The sequence below is a fragment of the Mustela erminea genome, chromosome 16 (assembly GCF_009829155.1).
Source record: "Mustela erminea isolate mMusErm1 chromosome 16, mMusErm1.Pri, whole genome shotgun sequence".
NCBI classification, from domain to species: Eukaryota; Metazoa; Chordata; class Mammalia; order Carnivora; family Mustelidae; genus Mustela; species Mustela erminea.
The window spans coordinates 69,577,548-69,598,047 of record NC_045629.1 but is presented as its reverse complement, the minus strand read 5'-3'; the positions used below and the strand labels follow the sequence as shown (position 1 = coordinate 69,598,047).

The 20,500-nt window shown below is 49.7% G+C and overlaps 1 protein-coding gene across 18 annotated transcripts in view; it reads left to right on the top strand.

Moving 5' to 3' along the window:
- MTSS1 (MTSS I-BAR domain containing 1) overlaps window positions 1-20,500 on the top strand; it is a 157,754-nt gene that overhangs the window by 10,270 nt on the left and 126,984 nt on the right. For all 18 annotated transcript variants that reach the window (XM_032315958.1, XM_032315972.1, XM_032315962.1 and 15 more), the window contains exons 2-3: window positions 13,686-13,747; window positions 17,706-17,779. In XM_032315958.1, coding sequence (XP_032171849.1) covers window positions 13,686-13,747; window positions 17,706-17,779 — 136 coding nt within the window. The remainder of the gene's footprint in view (window positions 1-13,685; window positions 13,748-17,705; window positions 17,780-20,500) is intronic.

The following is a 20,500-nucleotide window of genomic DNA, read 5'->3' as shown; positions in this document are numbered from 1 at the left end:
GCTGTCCACTGAAACCTTTCTCATCCTTCAAAGCCCCACCACAGAGTTATCTCCACTTTTCCACCAACCCAGATACCCTTGGGCGTTCTTCACATTCTCTGTCGAGTCTGCAAGTATTACATTCTACCTCATGTGAGTGCCCTTGGGCTTTGAAGCCTGGCTCTGCCACTTCCTGGGTAGATTGCTCTGGGAGAGTTACTCAACCTCCTGAGACTTGATTTTTCTTATCTGTAAAATGGGGGAACCAATACTTCCCTCTGAGAGTTGTAGAGGCTTCAGAGAAAGTAAATGTAAAGGGCTTAGCATGAAATAAATGCTAAATAAAATGCTCTTGTGTATCAGAGCTACACTGGTAGTTTCTAGTGGAGTACCCTGTGATAATGGCACTCAGATGTTTCAGAAAATACAAGAGACCGGGACGCCTGGGTGGCTCAGTGGGTTAAGCCTCTGCCTTTGGCTCAGGTCAGGATCTCAGGGTCCTGGGATGGAGTCCTGCATTGGCCTCTCTGCTCAGCAGGGAGCCTGCTTCCTCCTCTCTCTCTCTTTCTGCTTGCCTCTGCCTATTTGTGATCTCTCTCTGTCAAATAAATAAATAAAATCTTAAAAAAAAAATCTGTAAGTCCACTTTGATAATGCAATGGAGAACATCGCAGTGCTTTTCAAATTTCAACGTATGAGTAATTTGAGAGAATACACACACATTCAACAGACATGTTGACGAGCCTCCTGTGGTCCAGGCATTGCTGTGGGTAGTGGTACACCTGTGAGCAAGGCAGGTAAAGCCCTTGCCCTAAAGTTGTTTTGTCTAGAAGAGAAGCAGCGGGATCATAGGGAGGGCCTCTGGTTGTCACCGGGAGTGGGAGGACATAGTCAGGGGAGGCTTCGGTATGAGTGACACCCAAACTAGACTTGCATTTCACTTTCCCTGTTTCCTAAGCACAACCATGCATTATTCTAGTGTCTTACCAGTAGACTGTTAACTTTTCCCAACAACCCAGTGGTTGCTGCTATAATTCCCACTTTACAGATGGGGAAACTGAGGTTCAGAGAGGGGAAGCCATTTGCCCACATCATACAGCTCGTGAGAGGGAAGGCTGGGATTTGAACCCCCGGCGGTCTGGCTCCAGGGTCTGGGCTCAGCCGCCGTGGTGGGCTGTCTCTTTTGGGATTCTGTAATGGGTGTGTCTCATCCATCTCTTTGAGGTTTGTTCTATCTGTACCTTTAGGACTCAGGATGCACCAGATAAAGCCTAACAATTGAGGGGCTCCTCTGAGCTGCTTCAAGAAGCTTAAGGACCTTCTCTCTCTTTAAAGCAGAGTTAGGCCCAGCCGACAAGATGCCGTTGGGTGGTTGACTCTCCCCATGGGTGCCTCTAATTTGTCAGCAGAGGGAGTAGGTGGGGAGCAGATAGGGTGTGAGTGCGAGGGGTGTGACAACCAGGAGACACTTGTTTGTTTTGCCAAAGAAACCCCCTCCATCAGGGTCGCCCCAGTAATGGGGCTCTGCGCCCCACATGGCTGAGCGCAAAACAGGAAGGAGGGATATTTGCAGCAGGAGGCTGGAAATGCTTGAGATTAGTTTCCAGGGAGACCTCAGTTTCACTTCTGAGGCCTGGCTTGCTCGCGCAGGGCTCCTGCCGCCGAGCACGGAGTCATTAAGGAAGTCTTTGAGTTTGGTTTAATGGTCGCTCTTTGTTTTGAAGTGATTGTTTACTGAACCTTCAAAGCCAGCTCTCCAGCAGGATGTGATCTCGGGCCTGAATAATTGGATGAGGCACCCCAATAGGAAGCAAGTAGTGGGGAGCAGAGCCAGGAGGAGCGAGCTGGTGGCCAAGCCTTTGGCATCCCGGCACTCAGAAGGTCTGCAGGCTGCTGCCGGAGGGACTGAGGTTGCCTTGCAGCCAGGAGTAGACCTGAAGCAAGGGTCCCCTGGAACCTGGCCTCTTTGATGTTGTGCTGGCCTTAATTAGGGACACCCTAATTAAGTCACTAAGGAGGAAGCTTATTCCTAAAAAAAAAAAAATTAGCCAAGTGTTTTGCGAACATTTCATGAGGGATTACTTATCAAAGATTATGCAAGCTGTATAAAGTTAGTGGAAGCAAAACTAAGAAATTTCAATTAAGTAAAAAATAAAACTCACCCATAACCGTTTGATGACAAAGTGGGTTATGTAGACACATTTTAGACAAAGGTTCATGCGGCCCACGCTGTGCCAGAAATTTATTTTTTCACTTAGCTTTTCATTTACGTTGCCTTCCCGTGTATGCAGTTACAAACCATGTCAGTTTTAATGTTGTGTGATGTTCTGTTGTTTGGTATGTGTAATTCATTTATTCCGTTGACCTGGATTTGAGGACCGACCCTATGCCAGGTTCTGTGTTAAGCGCTTGGGGTGGAGCAGTAAACAAAATGGACATAGTCCCTGTCCCCTTGGAGCTTACATTCTAGGGCAGTGGGGGACAGGCTAAGTCGGTTCTTCTGTGTATTAGGAGGATTATGTGCAGTGGGGAAAAACAGAGCAGGGGCAGTGTTGTTGTTTTGAAAAACCGTGGCTAGGGGCACCTGGGTGGCTCAGTGGGTTAAGCCTCTGCCTTCAGCTTAGGTCATTATCTCAGAGTCTGGGATCGAGCCCCACATCGAGCCCCACATCGGGCTCTCTGCTTGGCAGGGAGCCTGCCTCCTCCTCTCTCTCTCTCTCTCTGCCTGCCTCTCTGCCTACTTGTGATCTCTGTCTATCTAATGAATAAATAAAAATCTTAAAAAAAAAAAAAAAAAAAGAAAGAAAGAAAACCCATGGCTAGGGAAGGCCTCCCAGAGCAGGTGACCCTTGAGCCATGCGTTGGGAAGTATGTGCATATGTGCATATCGGAGAAAGAATGTTCCAGGCCAGGGCAGAGCATGTACGAGGCCTTCAGGTGGGCACTGCTTCCATATGTTCCCGGCTGATGTCGTGTTTAGGCTGTGTCCCGTTTTTCACTAATTAGAAGCAACATGGCAGTGAGGATATCCTTATAGCTAGACACTGATCCACATGGACAGTTTCCCCAGAAGGCTTTCTCCTGGGTCAAAGGTACGGACTTTTCCAGGCATTTCACACACGTTGCCGTTCAAAAAGCGCGTGTCCGTTCGTCCTCCTGCATGCGTGTGCTCATCACCGGGGGTTCGTCTCCAGGAGCTAGACTTGCATATCAGGGCGGAAATTGCTAGGCCATAGCTTGCTGGGCCTCAGAGGGACGAGATGTCTTTACTTGGTATGGTGATGTTCTTTTTTTTTTTTTTTTTTTTTTAATTTTATTTATTTGAGAGAAAGAGGGGACAAGCACAGGGCGGGAGAAGCAGACTCCCTGCTCAGCAGGGAGCCCACTGTGGGGCTGGATCCCAAGACCTGGGATCATGACCTGAGCCAAAGGCAGACGCTTAACCCACTGAGTCACCCAGGCGCCCCGGTGTGTGGATTTTCAAATCTTGCTGTGTGTGATTTTAGCAAGAAAGTAGGACTGTCCCCTGGGCGTGTGTGTTCAGTGCGGGTGTCTGGGCCCCCCACCCCAGAGATTTCGATTGTGTAGCTCTGGGGTGAGGCTCAGGCGTCTGTAGTCCTAGCAGACGTTCCTAGTGCGTCTTCGGGGGGTTGTGAGTATACCAGGAGCAGGGGGATGTGGGAGTGGTTCTTGGGCCACCAAGGGCCTGCTTTGCAGCTCATAAGGTAAGTAGCAAGGATCTCCCTGCTACCCTCTTTCGTGCCCCTAAAATACACCCCCAAATGACTCCCATGCCTAAATGCGGCATGATTTTCTGTATTCCCTTTCCTTTGCTAATTATTTCTTTTAAAGTCTCCCTTCTTTATTTCCTTTATCTTTGCCAGGAAAACGCCCCTTGTCCTTAAAGACCTAGGTGAGGCATCCGCGCCCTCCCCCTCAAAGCTTACTCCAGCCGCACCTCCCAGGACTTCGTATTTGGAGTGTGGTGCCCTCCGATTGGTGGCTGACACGGCCGTGTTCTAGCCTGAGCTCCTCAATGCTTTGGCTCCTCATCTCTGTATGGCCTCTAGCCCGCTTGGGCCGTGCATTGTAGGCGCTCATAAATGTCCCAGGTAGGGTGACTGGCATCATAGATCAACTCCTGAAAATAGCAGTCGCTGGGATTTCTTTAGTCCTAAGTGCCGGTCGCCCTTCGAAGGGCCTGTACTCGTTCCTTTACCCTCATTACTGTCCTTGGAGGTGGGGTCTAGCTCAGGCGTCCTTTACCCATGAAGACAGGGCAGTTGTGGGGGGCTAAGTGACCTAGATCGTCTGGAGGGTAGATGTGAAGTCGGGCAGTCTGACTCGAGCGCCATGCTCTTGACCCTGACAATCACACGGGTCCTTTCAGACTGTGGAGTCTGGCCACGCATCAGGGCTGTCCTGGGGTATCCCTTCTAGCAGCCTGGGGTGGAGCCCTGGGATGGTGGGGGGGGGTACTGTTTAGTGGAAGCAGAGCACACCAGGTGTGCACAGCGTGGCCAGGCCATTGCTCCCCAGGGTGGACTTGACAGACTGCAAGAATCCGTTTTGGGGTTGGGTGGAGACAAGTCGGAAAGGGTATTTCCAGGGAAGAGAAATGGGTGAATACAGGTATGCAAGCATCAAATAGTGGTAACAATCCTTGACCTGTTTATGGGGTGTGAAGGTCACCACGGATTCTGTTCATTATCGCATGTGGACATCTATACATGGGAATAAGCAAATGAAACAGGAGCTTTGCACTCCCCATAGTGGGAGAAAGTTTGAGGGGATAGATCTGCATTTATTATTTTGGGGGGGGCTTACTTGTACACAGACATCTCTTGCTGGCACTTGGATGAGAGTAGCCGGCCCCTGTAAGAGTGATCGGATATGGAGTCCCCAAGTGTCCAGTTATGGAGAATAAGTAAGCTTAGGAGAACCTAGGGGGCAGTTTCATTTTATTTTTTATTTATTTTTTAAAGATTCCATTTCTTTATTTGGGAGGGAGAGAGAGCAGGGGAGGGTTGGAGGGAGAAGCAGACTCCCTACTGAGTGTGGAGCCCTGCAAGGGACTAATCCTGGAATGCGGTATCATGACCTGAGCCAAAGGCAGATGCTTAATCAGCTGAGCCCTCCAGGCGCCCCCAGGGGCAATTTCATTTTAAAAAGAACTGGGCAAACTGAGGGGCCCTTCACGATCCCAGCTAGGTATGAGGGCAAACCGTTCTCTGACCTGCGGCAGATTACTTAACTTCTACGCTTTGGTTTCCCACGTCATAAGGAAAAGTGTTCAGTTTCCTGTTCCGCCAAGTGCCCTGGCAGGGTTGTCCTGAGAGCCCTTGATGCTCTCCAGGTCTATGGACATGTGAGATGGGGTTCTTAATGATGATCAGGAGGTACACTTGGACTCCATGGCCCCCGGTGACCGCTGGCATAGCACAGACTTGGGCAGGGGGAGGGTGAAATCGGGGAGGAGGGAGAGGAGTGGGATTCCATGTTCCTCGAGATGACGGCGCGTGTCCTCACCAGGTTCTGCAGGCACGAAACAGTGGAGCCAGAAGCCTTGTGGCGGCGGCAGAACGAGGCCGGGGTGCCCAGAGCGGCTCTGTCCCTGGCCACCGGTGCCTCCCGGTAGCCCCTTCTGCAGCAGGGGACGTGTCGTGCCCCCGCACGGCCTAGTGCTGCAGCCACAGGCCACGTGGCCTCAAGCACTTGCGTGAGGAACTGAATTTTGTGTTTTATTTAATCGTAGTGAATTTAAATTTAAGTCCCGGTGGCCAGTGGCTCTTTTACTGGAAGGCTCAGGATAGACAAAGGAAGACCTCTTGGTAGAAAATGTAAACAACAACAACAACAATAATGCTTTGAGGGTACCGATGCCAGGTCGGTTCTTCTTCGACCTACCCGCGTGTCAGAAAACAAGCATTGTGGGCCTGGAACCTCATAGTGCTGGAGGAAGAAGACGCCTGATGTCCTTGACTTAATTAGGGTCTTATGGTTACAAATGGAGCAGTTTGTGAGGGTAGGTTGGGTGGAGGGAGCACCTTTTGTGGTTAAATCTTCCTTTTCATAGGCGTATTTATTGCTGGTGAGCTTGGGCGAGTGGGCGAGGGTGGGCCGAGGGTGGGCGTCTGGGGAAGCAACCATTGATTATCCCCAAGGCTGTCATCCACTTGATGGACAGGGATAATTAGTGGATTAGGCAAGCCCCAATCAGAGAATAAAAGCCCAGGAATGGTTTTTATGATGGATGGGCTTACCCGGTGCCTTTCATCTGAGGTTCTCGGGAGCCCTTCCTCTTACAGGATGGGGCGGGGAAGGCCGGCTTTGGGGACAAAGCTGTGACAGGCCTTCAGGGGCCCCATCCATCCTCCTGCACACCCAGTTCTGGGAGCTGCAGATTCCCTGCCTCATGCTTGTAGAAGCACACGGGGTCCGGGGGCACGCCTGCTCAGATCAGCTTCGCTTTTTCATTTCCCCATAGTCCATCCACACTGAGGGGTGACCTAGAGGAGGCGGATGAGGGATGCTGGGGGCTGTGCTTCTTGTTCTTGCCCTGAGGAGGTACCTGCAGATCTGCAGTGGGGGTTTGGGGGGCTAATGGCTTGGGGTGGTGACGGCAGCAGCTGGCAGAGATGCTCCATCTGGTGGAAGTTGATCAGTCCCCGCGTCTGTCGCAAACCTGAAGATGTGATCGAGTTCCCCATAATTGTACCACTAGTGCCAGCACCTGTGAACATTTCTGGTCCTTTCCTTCCAGACCTTTTTCTATATGAAGGGCCTTTCTTTGTTCTGTGTCTTGGGGTTTCTTTTTCACGTGGTTGAGGATCACAACCATTTCTAGCTCCCCCTGGGAACATTTGTAGCTGTCATCGGTGCGGGGAAGGGTGCTGTGTGTACGGGGAACCTTGTACCTTCTCGGACCAAGCAGCACCCAGCGTGCCCCCTGAGCAGCCTTCTGCAGTCCTGGGGCTGGGCGGGGCAGCTGGGTTTCTTCATCCCATGTCTTGGACCTCCCAGAGTCAGGGCAGTCTGTGGGCCACAAAGTCGGTCCTCCAATTCCTCGGCTGCGAAATACCAGCAGCACCTGCCTGGTCGGGTTGTTGCGAGCACGGAGTGGCGTGTGTATCCGGGTGTGCTCCCCACTGTTGTCTGGGCGCCAGCAGCCTCAGCATCACTTAGATGAGACCTGGAATGGCCAGGTCCTGTGTCCGCCCAGGGGAATTGGAACCTGCGATTCTGCGGGATCCCCAGGGGGGTGGCCGTGGCCGTGAAAGCCTGAGACCTCCTGATCTGGCAGCTGGCACCAAGCAACTGTTTCAGGAACTGGTGGTGCTTAATGATGGTGATGTCGTCAGGGTGCAAAGAGAGGCTTGGGAAGTTACCCAGCCAGTCGTGTGCCCAGGACTGGAGTTCACAGCAGCATGACCACTGGTGAGCCTGCGTCCCTCTAACAGCAGCATGACCACTGGTGAGCCTGCGTCCCTCTGGGATCTTTGGGCAGGGCAGAGCCTTTGAGCTGGAACCCCACTCCCTCGAGCCTGTCCCTCGTTTATTCTCAGCGAAGCCGAGGTCTTCCTCCTTGTGACACTCTTCTCCAGCCCTGGCTCCTCTCACATTGCCCCTTCTCTGACCACGGCTCCCGGCCCCCCCGAGTTCCTGCTGTGGGTGTCTGGTTCCCTCAGCTGTCCCCTGAGGTCCCACTGCCACTGCGGGCTGTGCTCGGCTGGGAGAGGCTGTTGCTGCATTATTTATGGGGCATCGTTAACCAGCCGTGCTGAGGAGTTACACACAGTTTATTCTTCTGCTCCGCGTGTGGGATGCCATCCTGGGCCTCTGTTTAATACAGAATAAAACAAAGCAAAACAGAACCCAAAGCCAGAATGGCCTCACTGGCCGAGTCCTGCGCCCTAGGTGGGCAAGCGGCCTGCCCAGTCTTCTGGCTGTGGGGAGAGCCGAGGAAGGAGAGGGAGAAGAGGAGAGGGCCCGGGGGTGGGGAGGGGTGGGGGGGTGGTTCTCAGAGCTCAACTTTGAGGGTGGGGGTGGGGAGGCCAGCTTGCGTATTTGCTTAATTGGCCACCAGCCTCTAGGGGAGCAGGCAGAGATGGGGTGGATCTTTTTTCTCAGAAGTTAAAAAAAAAAGACTTCACCACCTACCCCCTCCCGAAGGGACCAGAATGCTGTTAGGTATGTGACCTCTTGGTTAGGTTCTCTTGTCACCTGGGTGGCTTGGGAATTTTTTTTTTAAAGATTTTAATTATTTGACAGAGAGCGAGCACAAGCAGGGGAGCGGCAGGCAGAGGGAGAAGGAGAAGCAGGCTTCCCACTGAGCAGAGTGGGGTTCCATCCTGGGACCTCGGGATCTTCACCCGAGCCAAGGGCAGGCACTCAACTCACTGAGTCACCCAGGCGTTCGTCGCTTGGGGTTGAATGTCACTCACCATCTGCCGGGTCTTTTGCTGTCTTGTCTGTGATTAAACTCTGACCTTGCCCTTGAAGGCTGCTCATGGTCACCTTGTCCACCCCGCCCGTGTCTTGCATTTCCCCAGTGTCCGGGTGCCACTCCAGTGGTCCCTTTGGAGGGAGCCCACGTAACGTCCTCTCTGCTTCTCCGTTTTGGGCCAACTGTTGCTCTTACTAGAAATGCTTTTCCTTCCTCCCTCGGTTTCTCTGTTCTCGAGCCCACGGTGTATGGGTGAGACGCAGGCTCACAGACGACGAGTTGCGTGATGTGAGGGAAGGGGGTGCGTTCGAGAATGCTTTGGAAGAGGTGATGTCAGAGCTAGATGGGTGGTAATGGCTGAGTAGGAGTTTTCCAGATTGTTGAATCCCCCCAGAGGTTAGAAGAGAGAGCTGCCATCAGCGGTGGTGTGTGTGGTGTGGGGAGCCTCGCGGGGACCCTGCCTGGTGGATGCAGGGGTGTGAGCTGTAGCCCGTCCTCTGGGAAGTCCCGCCTCTCTTGCTGTGGGGTGGGGGACCGTCTTGCATTTTGACCAAGGAAGTCCTTTCCACATTTGTAAATAAACTCATTTTTGGAATAAGGGACTTTTCCTTTCTCTCAGAATCCAGTGTGGTATAAGTTCTGTTTTCAACAAATTGCTTGGGGTTCAAAACCTGCCCTCAGCTCCAACGACAGTCATGGGGTTCCAGGGAGAGGAGAGTCCTGTACCCGTTGCTTGTGACTTCGGACTTGGCAGAGCCCGGGTTCTTGGTGGGAGTCTTATTTTCTTTGATTTTGGTCTGTCTGGAAAGTTGTGAAACCTTCATGTGTTTTCTGGGGAACCCCACAAAGGGGTCCGTGTGGAGCGCATTCCTGGGGATTTCCTCAGACGTGAACCGAGCCCAGTCAGAACCGGTGGCCTCGCAGGAGAGCTTTCTGGGACTCGTTGGAGGGTGATGCAGATCAGAAAAATTAAGGACTGCATCAGAATCATTTTCTGAAAGGGTTCTCAGTGGATATGGCATCTTGATTTGCAGATTTCTTGTGAAACTTGAGTATATTCTCTTTGACTCGGTCTTTGAGTCTAGAAAAAGCCCAGGCTTTTTTCTCTGTCACTCTTACTCTTCAAGTTTCTTCTTTCTCCTCTCTTGCTGCCTCCAGGCTTTTGAATTTTTGTAGTAAAGTTACTTTTCAGGTGGGTAGAAACTTTTTTTTTAACCTTAAAAGAAACTTAAAAAAAAAATCCCTAGGTCTAGAACAATCCAACATCACCTTGCCTTTAAATTTTAATAACATTTACGCACTTAAAAAAAAAAACCAAAAAACTCAACAAGGAGGTTTTGTCTTCTGTTCTTAGAAGTTCATTTTTTTTTTAAAGAATCCATTAAATTATATATTCCCTAAAACAGGTGGGCCTGACACTCTTTGATAGACTGTCAAATATCATTAAATCAGGAAAGAGCTGCTTTTGGCAGCCTTCTTCTGGCTGCGTGGGTGTTCGTGGGTGGGAGCTGTGTGTGCCGCACCCCTTGACTGGAGAGGAGACCCTCTTTTTGTTGCTAATTTGGTAAAGACTGAAATGAGGTTCCCAAGTGGTGGGAGCAGAGAAGTCGTTTTTTTTTTCAGAGCTTCGAGCCGTTGATTTCAGGCACATTCATGTGGGTCTGGGTACTCCTCCCGCTGTGTGCCTGGTGGCGGCACAGACGACTAGTCTGACTCCCCACACGCAGCTGGTTAACTAGTTGGGAGGTGCAGCGGCTTCTGTACTTAGGACTCAGTGTGCAGGATTCCAGCCTGGATGGACGGTCTGACTTAGAGGCCTTAACGTCATGTCTGTGCCAGCACCTGAGTGGGATTGCAGGGGCCTGCAGACCCTTGGGTCAGTCCTGTCCGATGTTTGTGGGACAGTGACAGAGGGCCCGGCCCTGCACCGAGCACCGTTGGTGTCTGATCTCCATTGTCCCTCACACCAACCCTGAGAAGTCGTGACTCATCCCCTTATTCCTTCCCTCCATTCTGTCAGAGTTCAGTGATGTCCGTGTGCAGTGATGGTCACGGAATAGTTCTTACTGTTAGTCTTTAGAAGAAGCAGGCCCTGGGAGGTGAAGTGACTTCCTCTAGTACTTGACTGGCGGCGTAGCCACGGCCGGAAATCAGGGCTGTGTGCTTCCTGCACAGACCTGTCGTCTTTCTGGCGTGTTCTCAATGAGTGTGTCTCACCTTTTTCTTCAATATGCTGGATCATCTCAGTGACCTTTTCTGGGGGCCCCTGCAGGGGAGCGGTTGGTGCCGGGGAAAGGAAGGCCCAGCGGTCGTGGCCTCCTTTGTGTCGATGAGTGATGCTGGTACCTTTTGGCTCGAAGTTGGTGGTTGGTATGTCTGAACACATTTAGGCTTTTCTAAAAGCTTCTCCTACTTTCTTGGAATGAGAAGAAAAGGCTAGGTGAAGCTGGAATTGGTTGGTTGAACTCTTGTGCTCTTAAGATGCTGACGTCTGTGTGGGCAGAGATCTCTCACGGCCAGCCAGAGAACTCTGATCCCAGCCCTTGCCCCTTTAATTACTTGGATATAGAGGTAGAAGGGGTGTTCATACTTGATAAGAAAATGGCCAATACATTAGGTGTTGTAATTGGACTTTCATTTCATGGTCTGGATGGGCCTGGAATGGTAGCCAGAGCTGTCAAGGATTCATTCAACGTAAGTTAAACTAAAGTTACGCCCTCGGGTGGAAACAGCCCACTGGGGCACAGAGAGGAGACGGAGGCTGTGTGGCTTAGCAGTGTGGTGGCCAGACCTGTGCGTGGGTACTGATGTCAGGAGCTCAGGTGCAGCGGCCAAGGGACCTCTGCCAGGAGCCAGTCCGGCAGGATGGCCCGGTGCACTGGCCCGGTGCACTTAGTGCCCCATGGGAGTGAATTGTCACTTGGGGGAAAATGTCCCGAGACCTGCAGTCAGACCAGGCAGGTCTCAGACAGAGAGCTGACGGCTGTGCTCTAGCCGCAGCTGGAAGATAGACTTTAGGCTTGGGACGGTTTGTGACTTTGTGATGCTCTTATTGCCAGGACCTCTAGGTTGATCTTAAAATTAAAAAAATGTGTATAATGACTATTGTTTTTGTAAAAGTGATATATCACCCTGAGTGAAAACACACACACAAAACAAAAAACAAAAAAACGATGGCCTTATAGGAAAATACAAACAAGAAAGCAACACATTGGTCCAAATCTTAGCTTCCAGAAATAGCCTATTTTAACTTTGGTGGACAGTTTTCCAGAAAGCTCTCTGCACATTTTCAGATAGGCTCGATAGCTAGAGAAATGCAGAGAGAGGCACTTTTATGATAAGATGTAAAGCAAAAATATATTTAATTATGCTTTCATTGAACAAGACAATTGATACTTAAGTGCAGTAATACTGAAGAAATTGCTGAACAACCGATGACTGTTTCTTCACCAAAAGAAATGAGTTTCTCAGGCATCCCTTTATTTTATTTCTTTTTTTTTTTCAAGATTTTATGTATTTGAGAGAGACATGCACAGAGTGAGGAGGGGAAGGGGTGGGGAGGGGAGGGACAAGCAGACTCTGAGCTGAGCAGGGAGCCCAGCGTGGAGCTCCAGCAGCCCTTTAAAACAGTCGTTCTTTGTTGTTGTTGTTGTTGTTGTAATTTAAGCTTTATTTACTTATTTTAGAGGAAGAGAGCGGGGGCATGCAAGCAGGGGAAGGGGTAGAGAGAGAATCCTCAAGTGGGCTTCCCACAGTGCAGGACCTGACTCGAGGCTCGATCCCAGGACCCTGAGATCCTGACCTGAGCTGAAACCAAGAGTCAGACGTTTAACTGACGGAGCCACCCAGGCGCCCCTATTATTGGCACTTTAGGGAACCGAGGTCAGGGATGGTGCCGAGCCCCGTATACTGCCCAGGACATTCCCCCCACCGCAACAGAGCTGTCAGGCCCAAAACGTCCATAGTGGCAACGTTGAGCAACTGTACGCTAGGCTAAGAAGCTAAGACCATTCAGACCAGTACGAAGAGGAAATCATTAGGTTTTCGCTCAGTTGCCGCTGTAGCCTGTTCCGGCTGGGCTTCTGTAGCGAAAGGTGAAATGATGAACTTCATCAGAATTTCTCCCTCCTCTCCTTAAACCGCCAGCCTGGGAGGTGGCACGTGTTCTGTCCCCCACGTTAGGATTCGAGGCACTTCCCGTTTGGTCCTGCCGGTGGCACCCTCCGGGGGTGGAGTCTCAGATCTGTGTGACCGATTCTGTGCCAAACTCTACGTCTCTAGCCGTGGCTTCTCCTTCTATGGGTTTCCCTTGCGTCCTCTCTTGCGTGGCTCCTTGATCTTAACATGCATCAAGTGCGTCTGTGTAGGGAGGTGTCAGCCCCACAGCTCTGCTGCCGTCAGAACAGCGCCTGCGGTTCTGACTTTGTGTCTTGGGTCCCGGGCTTGAAAGCTGAGAGAGAGAGAGAATCTTGCCGTGTGCCCAGGACGCTGCAGGGACGTGAAACGCGGTCCTGGGTTGAACATGGACTGCACGTCGGGGAAGAAGGGAAAGCTGGGTGAATGTGCTGGTTTTCCCGAGTTCTCTCAAAAGTCTTCCCGTGGAAATGGGGTTGGGCGTCCCCAGAGGGTTCAAGCCGGTGCCGCAGGGACACAGAGGACGCGGTGGCAGATAGAGTCTCCCCAGGAGGGTGTTGAGTTCCCTGTGAGCTGGAGTGTGCCGGGGATCCACATGTTGTCATGCCGTCTGTAGAGGCTGGTGCAAGCCATTAGCTGTGGGGGGCTGCATTTAGGTAACTTCTCAACCTTGAGATTCTGATCTGTAAGTGAAGCTTCCCGGAGGCCACGGTCACTGTCCTGGGGAGGAGCTCCAGTGGCTCTGGTTTCCTCCGGGGTGAGGGTGGGAAAAGGCACAGCCGAGGTCAGGTGGTTCCTCCGGGCAGAGCATTAAATGTTCTGCGTATCTTGAATTTGGACCCTCCATCTGTTCCTGAAAAAGTGATCTATCAGTGTATGTGTTAGATTCTGCCAAACTTGTTCCAACTGGCATTTGTAGTATTTACAAGATTATAGGGCCTGAGCACATTCGAAACCCATTTCCGAGCCAGGGCATTTATGTACAGTCTGGGCACCATACCCGAGGCTGTAGAGGAAGAGAGAACACACATTGTTCCCTGTAACTGCAATTGGGTGTTTTGTTATTGTCTTCCTCAGATGTCTATCACAGCATGCCTCACTGATTGATGACTTTGTTTTGTTGTAGGGGAGCTATCCAGTGTGGGAAGATTTCATAAACAAAGCAGGAAAGCTACAGTCCCAGCTTCGGTAAGTAGAGAAGCTCGTCATCCCCAGAAAAATGGCGCCGTCCTTAGACAAAGGATGGAAAAGGACAGCCCCAGGATGCAGATTGAGGTTAATTTTGGAAGCATTACAGATACAGAAGCACTTAGTGGGTTCTCATTTGAGTACTACCACTTCTCAGCCTTATGTCGTGACCCCTGACTCCCCTATGTAAAGCCGAACTCCCATCTGCTCTGCCTTCTTCCACAGGGATTTTGAGTCAAATGAGGTATCATAGGAAGGTAGTAGTGAGCAACATTTATGTGATGCTCACTCTGTGCAGACCCGTATGTTAACTTAATTAGATCTCATGACCCCAAGGGGTTAAGTACAGTTAGTACCCTCAGTTTATTGATGAGAAAACTGAGGCACAGAGAAGCTAATGGCACACAGCTAGTGAATGGCAGAGCAGGGATTTGAACCTGGGTCTGGCTGCATAGTCCATTCTGTTCACTGCCTATCCTCATAAAGAGTTTACAGCTGACTGTTGGTGATCGTGTAATTCCGTGTGTGTGAAATATCTAGAAAACAGCTCTGTAGAGACGGATCAGTGGTTGCCTGGGACTAGGGGAGGAAAAGGAGATGGAGTACAAATGGGCAGGAGAAATCTTTTGGGGGTGATGGAAATGTTCTAAAATTGGCTTGTAGTAGTGGTTGCAGAATTCTAAGCTTACCAAAAAAAATTGTTGAATCACACACCCAAAAAGGGTGAATCTTATGGTATACAAATTATGCCTCAATGAAGCTGCTTGAAAAAGAACAAGATCTAGGGCTGAGCGGCTCTAAGGGGCTCTTACCATTGCCTTGTCTTGGGCTTGCTCCTGTATCATTTGATATGAAATTTGATATGCCATTTACCAGCGTCTTCTTGTTACAGCTACGTGCTTTTAGTGGAGAGGGGAGCTACCCGCTGGGTGGGTGCCCCATGACGGATGGGACAATTGAAAATGCAATGATTTTCATGACTCCTGTTCATGGAGAAATGGGGGATGACATCAGTTGGTTTGGGTGTATGGAGGCGGTTTTCCAGAGGGCAAAGCAGGTAGGTGTTTTCTAGGATAAAAAGCCACGTGGATGACATGACGCTCTTGGTCCTTAGCCGACGGATGTCAGGGGTTACTGCCCAGAACTTCAGCCGTAAGCTGAGACATTCCATGACTCCCCTGTAGAGCAGGAGAGAAGAACTCCAGAAGGAAGGATCTTTCCTCTTCCATTCTGCCGGCTGTGCAGGTGCCTGGGATTTCTGTCCCATGAACTGAGGGTTTCCCAAGCTGTGAGTGGTCTTCGAGATGTACAGTCGCCTGGGGCGTGGAGCCCCTTCTCTCCTTGTCAGATCCTTTACCATTTTGGTGCTTAAGAACGTGTACAGACTTTACAAGCTCCTGTTTTTTTTTTTAAAGATTTTCTGCTGGGCCAGCCTCCTCTGTCTGAATGCACGGCCCCGCACAGGCCTTCACCAGCCTCACCTTATGCTATAGCTAGTCTCTCGTCTCTGCTGTTGTCCGCATCTACTCCCAACAGTTAGTCTCCATCCTACTCCATCTCCTGGAGTACGCCAGAAAGACAGTTGAGTACCCCTGCTCCACCACCCTGCCCCACTTCTTATCTGACCTCATTTAATTGAATGTGGCAGCCTTTCAGGGTTGGCCAAGGAGAAGATCCTCTCTTCCCCTTTTACCAAAGAGGAAGCTAAAACGTCAAGTAATTATTTGTTTAGCACAGCTAATCAGTTACAATGAAACTTAGAGCAATCTTTTTTTTTTTTTTTTAAGGATTTATTTATTTTAGAAAGAGAATGTGGGGGAGGAGGAGGAGAGAGAGAGAGAGAGAATGAATCAGTCCTGAAGCAGACTCCCTGCTGAGCACAGAGCCTGACACCGGACTCTCTCCCTGGACCCCTGAGATCATGCTGAGTGGAAACCAAGAGTTCGCTGCTTAACCGACTGAGCCACCCAGGCACCCCAAAACCTATAGCCTTCTTATCTCCTTGGTACCAAGAACATTTTATTTCATTTTATTTTTATTTCCACAACGTTTAGGCCTCCTGTGGACAGGGCCCATTTCTTTATTTTGTCAAACTAGGAGGCCCCAGCTGGGAGCGTCCCGCGCGCGGTTTGGTTTTCCGTCGTAAAGGAAGGGCAAGAGGCCTGGAGGAGAGGCGCAGCCGCTGGGAGCAGCGGGCGCCAGATCTCTGCTCGGGCGCCGGATCTCTGCTCGTGCTGCGGGGACGCCAGAGCCGGGATGTCTCAGGACAGCCGCACGCAAGGAAACAGGACTCACTGGGAGGTGGCGGTTAAAAGCTCCTGATTCCTCACACTTGACCGCCGCCCTCGTTTTCAGGGGAGCCCATGTAGTACGGGGGTGATCGACCTTGCCCTGAACGAGAATCGATCCTGCCCCTGTGTCAGACATTAATTGTCACTCAGAATGAGCTGTTTATAAATCCCGGGATGTTTGATGAAGCTCATTTTTTCAGGGCTTGCATTTGGTGTCAACTCTTTGAAAAATATGCTTCTGAGGGGCTTTTTTCTTTTTTTTTCCAGTTTTGTTTTGTGAATGTCTTTTTTTTTTTTTTTTTAATTAGAGCAGAATATTTTCTTGCTCTACTGGGAAATACCAGGCCTCAATTCTGGAGTTTGGCACGGGACTGTGACCCAGGTTTTCTTAGGGACCACTCCCTGCACCTTCTAGAACCTTTTATGTCACAGCCACTGTTCGTGAGGTGTAGGGTCCTTTCTTCAGTTCCATCTTGAACTCCTTTCTTTCTAATCTTTATTCTCATGTTCTTCCCTTCAACAGCTTTGCATTCTGAGGTATGCTGAGCAAAGATTAGATTCATACATGAAAAACTTGGAAATGAAGCGCATTTCAAGGATTGTGGAGCCCGAGTGGGGCTGGCTTGCGTGTTGTAGCTGTCCCTGGCCCTGGTGGGGAGTGGGGCTTACCCTTCACTGGATGACGTCTTGGGATCACAGCACTGGGAGCCGGTAGACCACAGAGTGCTCCAGAGGATGTGAAAAACTCAAAATAATTTCTAGGACGGCAAATGACTGTAGTGACTTCTCCCTAGTCTCAAGGAATTCAGAAGATAGCATTCTAAGGTTGAAGAAAAAATAGTCCGTTTCATTATAAGTGGGATTTAGGGGGAAAAGTCACAGAGTAAGGATCTTGTCCTGCAGCAGGATGAGCACGGGACTGGGCTTCCTGCCAGCCTATCCCCGTTCCAGGTCTGAGATGAGGTGGTGATTTTGGAAGTCGCTCTGAGCTTGCCTCCATGTTCCCATCTCTGAAATGAATTAGTTGAAGTAGAGGCTCTCCAAGATTCCATCTCCCGGTCCACGTAGAGATGCTGTTTGCCTATCTGAAATCAATTTCACCTGTACCGTTTATGGTTTTTTTTTTTTTCTTAAAGATTTTATTTATTTATTTGACAGACAGAAATCACAAGTAGACGGAAAGGCAGGCAGAGAGAGAGAGGAGGAAGCAGGCTCCCTGCTGAGCAGAGAGCCCAATGCGGGCCTCGATCCCAGGACCCTGAGTTCAAGACCTGAGCCGAAGGCAGTGGCTTAACCAATTGAGCCACCCAGGCGCCCCTTGTTTATGGTTTTTAATGACGTTTTTCTTTTAGGTCAGAAAACCTGTCTTTCCTCTTTGTGAAATTTGGCCCAATAATTACGTCGTAGGTGGACCAGGATGGGAAGGATTGCCAGCATCTACTGACCAGCACCGAATGCTCTGGGTGTTTCTGGGAGGGCGTGCTCATGTGAGGGGAAGTGCCTCCTGAGCAGACAAGGGGCCCTGCAAAGCCAGTGCCTGTTCATGTCCAGCTGAGTCGTTTCTCCTGGAAGGTCGCATGTCCTTCCCTGCAGAGGGGTTAACCCTGTAGCCGCAGTGAATTCGTGTGAAACGTTCCTCATGCTTTTGTTCTCTGTTTGCATTTTAGGACCACAGTAGTAGCAGCAGCTGCCTTCCTGGACGCCTTTCAGAAAGTGGCTGACATGGCCACCAACACACGTGGTAAGCAGATGGAGGCACGGCTTCCAGCACCCGCCCAAGGCAGCCTGTGGGCTCCTACCCTTGGGTGGCTTCACGAGGAGCGACAGCTGAAGTTACCAGAGCTGCGCTGACTCATGGTTCTGACTTCCTAGAGGATGCTGGGGGTGTCCATGTATTCGAAGTTGCAGATTAGCCTCCAGATAACGAAGCCCGTGAGAGGATTAGTGAAAAGTAGAGAAAAGGGGGCACAGTTTGTGCGGGAGGGGGCTGAAACTGGGCGCTTGGGTGCGGTTCCTCCCTCCTCCCATGGGTTGTCCTAAGGTTTTCTCTGTTCCCTTGTGGAGAGGGAAGGGGTGAGAATGATCGGATAAACCATTTTCCCGCAGGGATCCCTAGTGTAAGGCATGTCCTGTTGTGTTGTATCTGTGTGTGTGTCTCCCACATTTGACTGCGGACCCTTACGTATTTATGTCGGAACTCCCCCAAAACAGTGCCTAGGACATAGTGGGTGTTTAAAAGTAGGTTTATTAAATCAGCAAACAAAGGGAAAACTTGTGCAACTTTTAATAGTTTCAATGACTATAATAAAAACACAGGAGAAGAGTAAAGACGAAAATGCCACTCCCGTATCCACCACCATGGTCAGAAAGACAACATTCCCCTTAATGTGGAGACCTCTGTTCAAAGCAGAGGGTGCTTTCCTTTTCATTCCCAGGCAGGGATGTTCTCCTACCTCTTATTTTTGACCTTATTTTCTGGGTCTGCTTGTATACTGTCTGTTCATTGTCATGGTAACATTGGAAAACATGGGCGTTGGGGGTGAGTGTTGGGGGGTTGCTGTCAGTCATATGAGGGTTTAGCTTCTCTGAAACACATGATGAATGCCTCTGGTGGGGTTCAGTTGGTACCCCTTTACCACTGGTGCCTAATTAAATATTAAAATGAGTTTGCCGTGAGGAGAAATTAATGAATTTAATTCATTAATTTGAATTAAATTAATATTTAATTCAAATATATAATATTTGAATTAAATATTCAAATGAGTTTGCCTAATTAAAATTTAAATGAAATTCAAGTTTCATTCCAGAAACTTGAGAACTGCTAGTATTTTAGGTACTATTATGGAACCACAGAAATCAATATATTATTTATTATTCTTGTCCTGAACGGTGGGCAACTGGGCGGGGGGAGATGTGCAAATAGAGAAATTCGGGCTAGAAGTAATATGCTTAGTACAGCAATAGTAGTAGAACAGCGTGCTGGGGGAGTATAGAAAAGTGAGCAATTAGCTCAGCTCAGGGATTCGAGGGTCTCCCATGGGAGGTAATATTTTCCCTTACTTCCAAGATGCCAGCAGTGTTTCGAAAGGTTCCCTAGGAGAATGTGATGGAAATACCAGAGCAGTGGTTGGAAGGACTTGCTCTGGTTTGTCAGCTTGTTATGGGTCTTAACTTGTATCTTTTCTTAATCCCTTATAAAATTCTTACATCCTCAACATTGTCCATTGTACTCCTTTCACTTGAATATTCTAAAGATTCTGTAACGTACGTTTAAGCCAAGGATCACCACTGTCAGTGTTTTTGAGTCTGTTTTCAAATATTGTCTTGACTTCAGCAGTCTCTGGAACCGGACCGTCGGTCACATTGAGGTCGTTCTAGAAGGGCCCTCAGAACGTGTCTTCCTTCGAAGAATGGCTCCACCATTTGAAAGGACGAGGGTCACCGGCATTGCATTTTTGAGACTCTGTGATTCTTAATAAGATTTTTATATTTTCATATTTAATTATTGATGGGACCCTCAAGGGTGGAGGAGGGCAGCATCCCCTGAGTTCCCATAATTGCCGACAGCAGGCACAGGGGTTTTTTTCTTTCTTTTTTTTTTTTAAAGATTTTATTTATTTATTTGACAGACAGAGATCACAAGCGGGCAGAGACGCAGAGAGGGGAAGCAGGCTCCCTGCTGAGCAGAGAGCCCGATGCAGGGCTCGATCTCAGGACCCTGGGATCATGACCTGAGCCGAAGGCAGAGGCTTTAACCCGTTGAGCCACCCAGGCGCCCCGGCACAGGGGTTTCTGCAGAGGCTGCTCCCTGGGGTGGCTCTTGGTGGGAAACAGGAGGGCCTGCAGGTCCCATGGCTCCAGGGAGGACAAACAGAGCAGCTATCTGTAGGAAAAGATACCAGAATAGCCTCTCTGTGGTGGTGACAGAGGTAGAGTCACAGCTTGGAGGTGAAGTATTTGACAAAAGACAAATGATGTCGCAGTGAACAGACCCCCGCTCCGATGTATTTTTAAACCAGTTGATTTCAGGTCATTTTTAGCGATGCCAGAATAACTTTACATTTTGCGATCTCTAGAAATCCCTGTGCACTGGGGGAAAAAGAACTTTCTCTCGAGTGTGAGAGTTCTCACATGACCTAAAAAAGGGTATGGTTGATACAAAGAAGGTGTATTTTATAGAGGGGATAAGAGAGAAACGTGAAGGCACATCTTGTAGGGTCAATAAGCATCAGAAGTGATTTTTATTAAGTTATTTTTAACTTAAAAATAAAAAAACCTAGACCATGCATGGTTTTGTTGTTGTTGTTGGTTTTAAAGATTTTATTTATTTATTTGACAGAGAGAGAGAGAGAGATCACAAGTAGGCAGAGAGGCAGGCAGAGAGAGGGGGAAGCAGGCTCCCTGCTGAGCAGAGAGCCCGATTTGGGGCTCAATCCCAGGGCCCTGAGATCATGACCTGAGC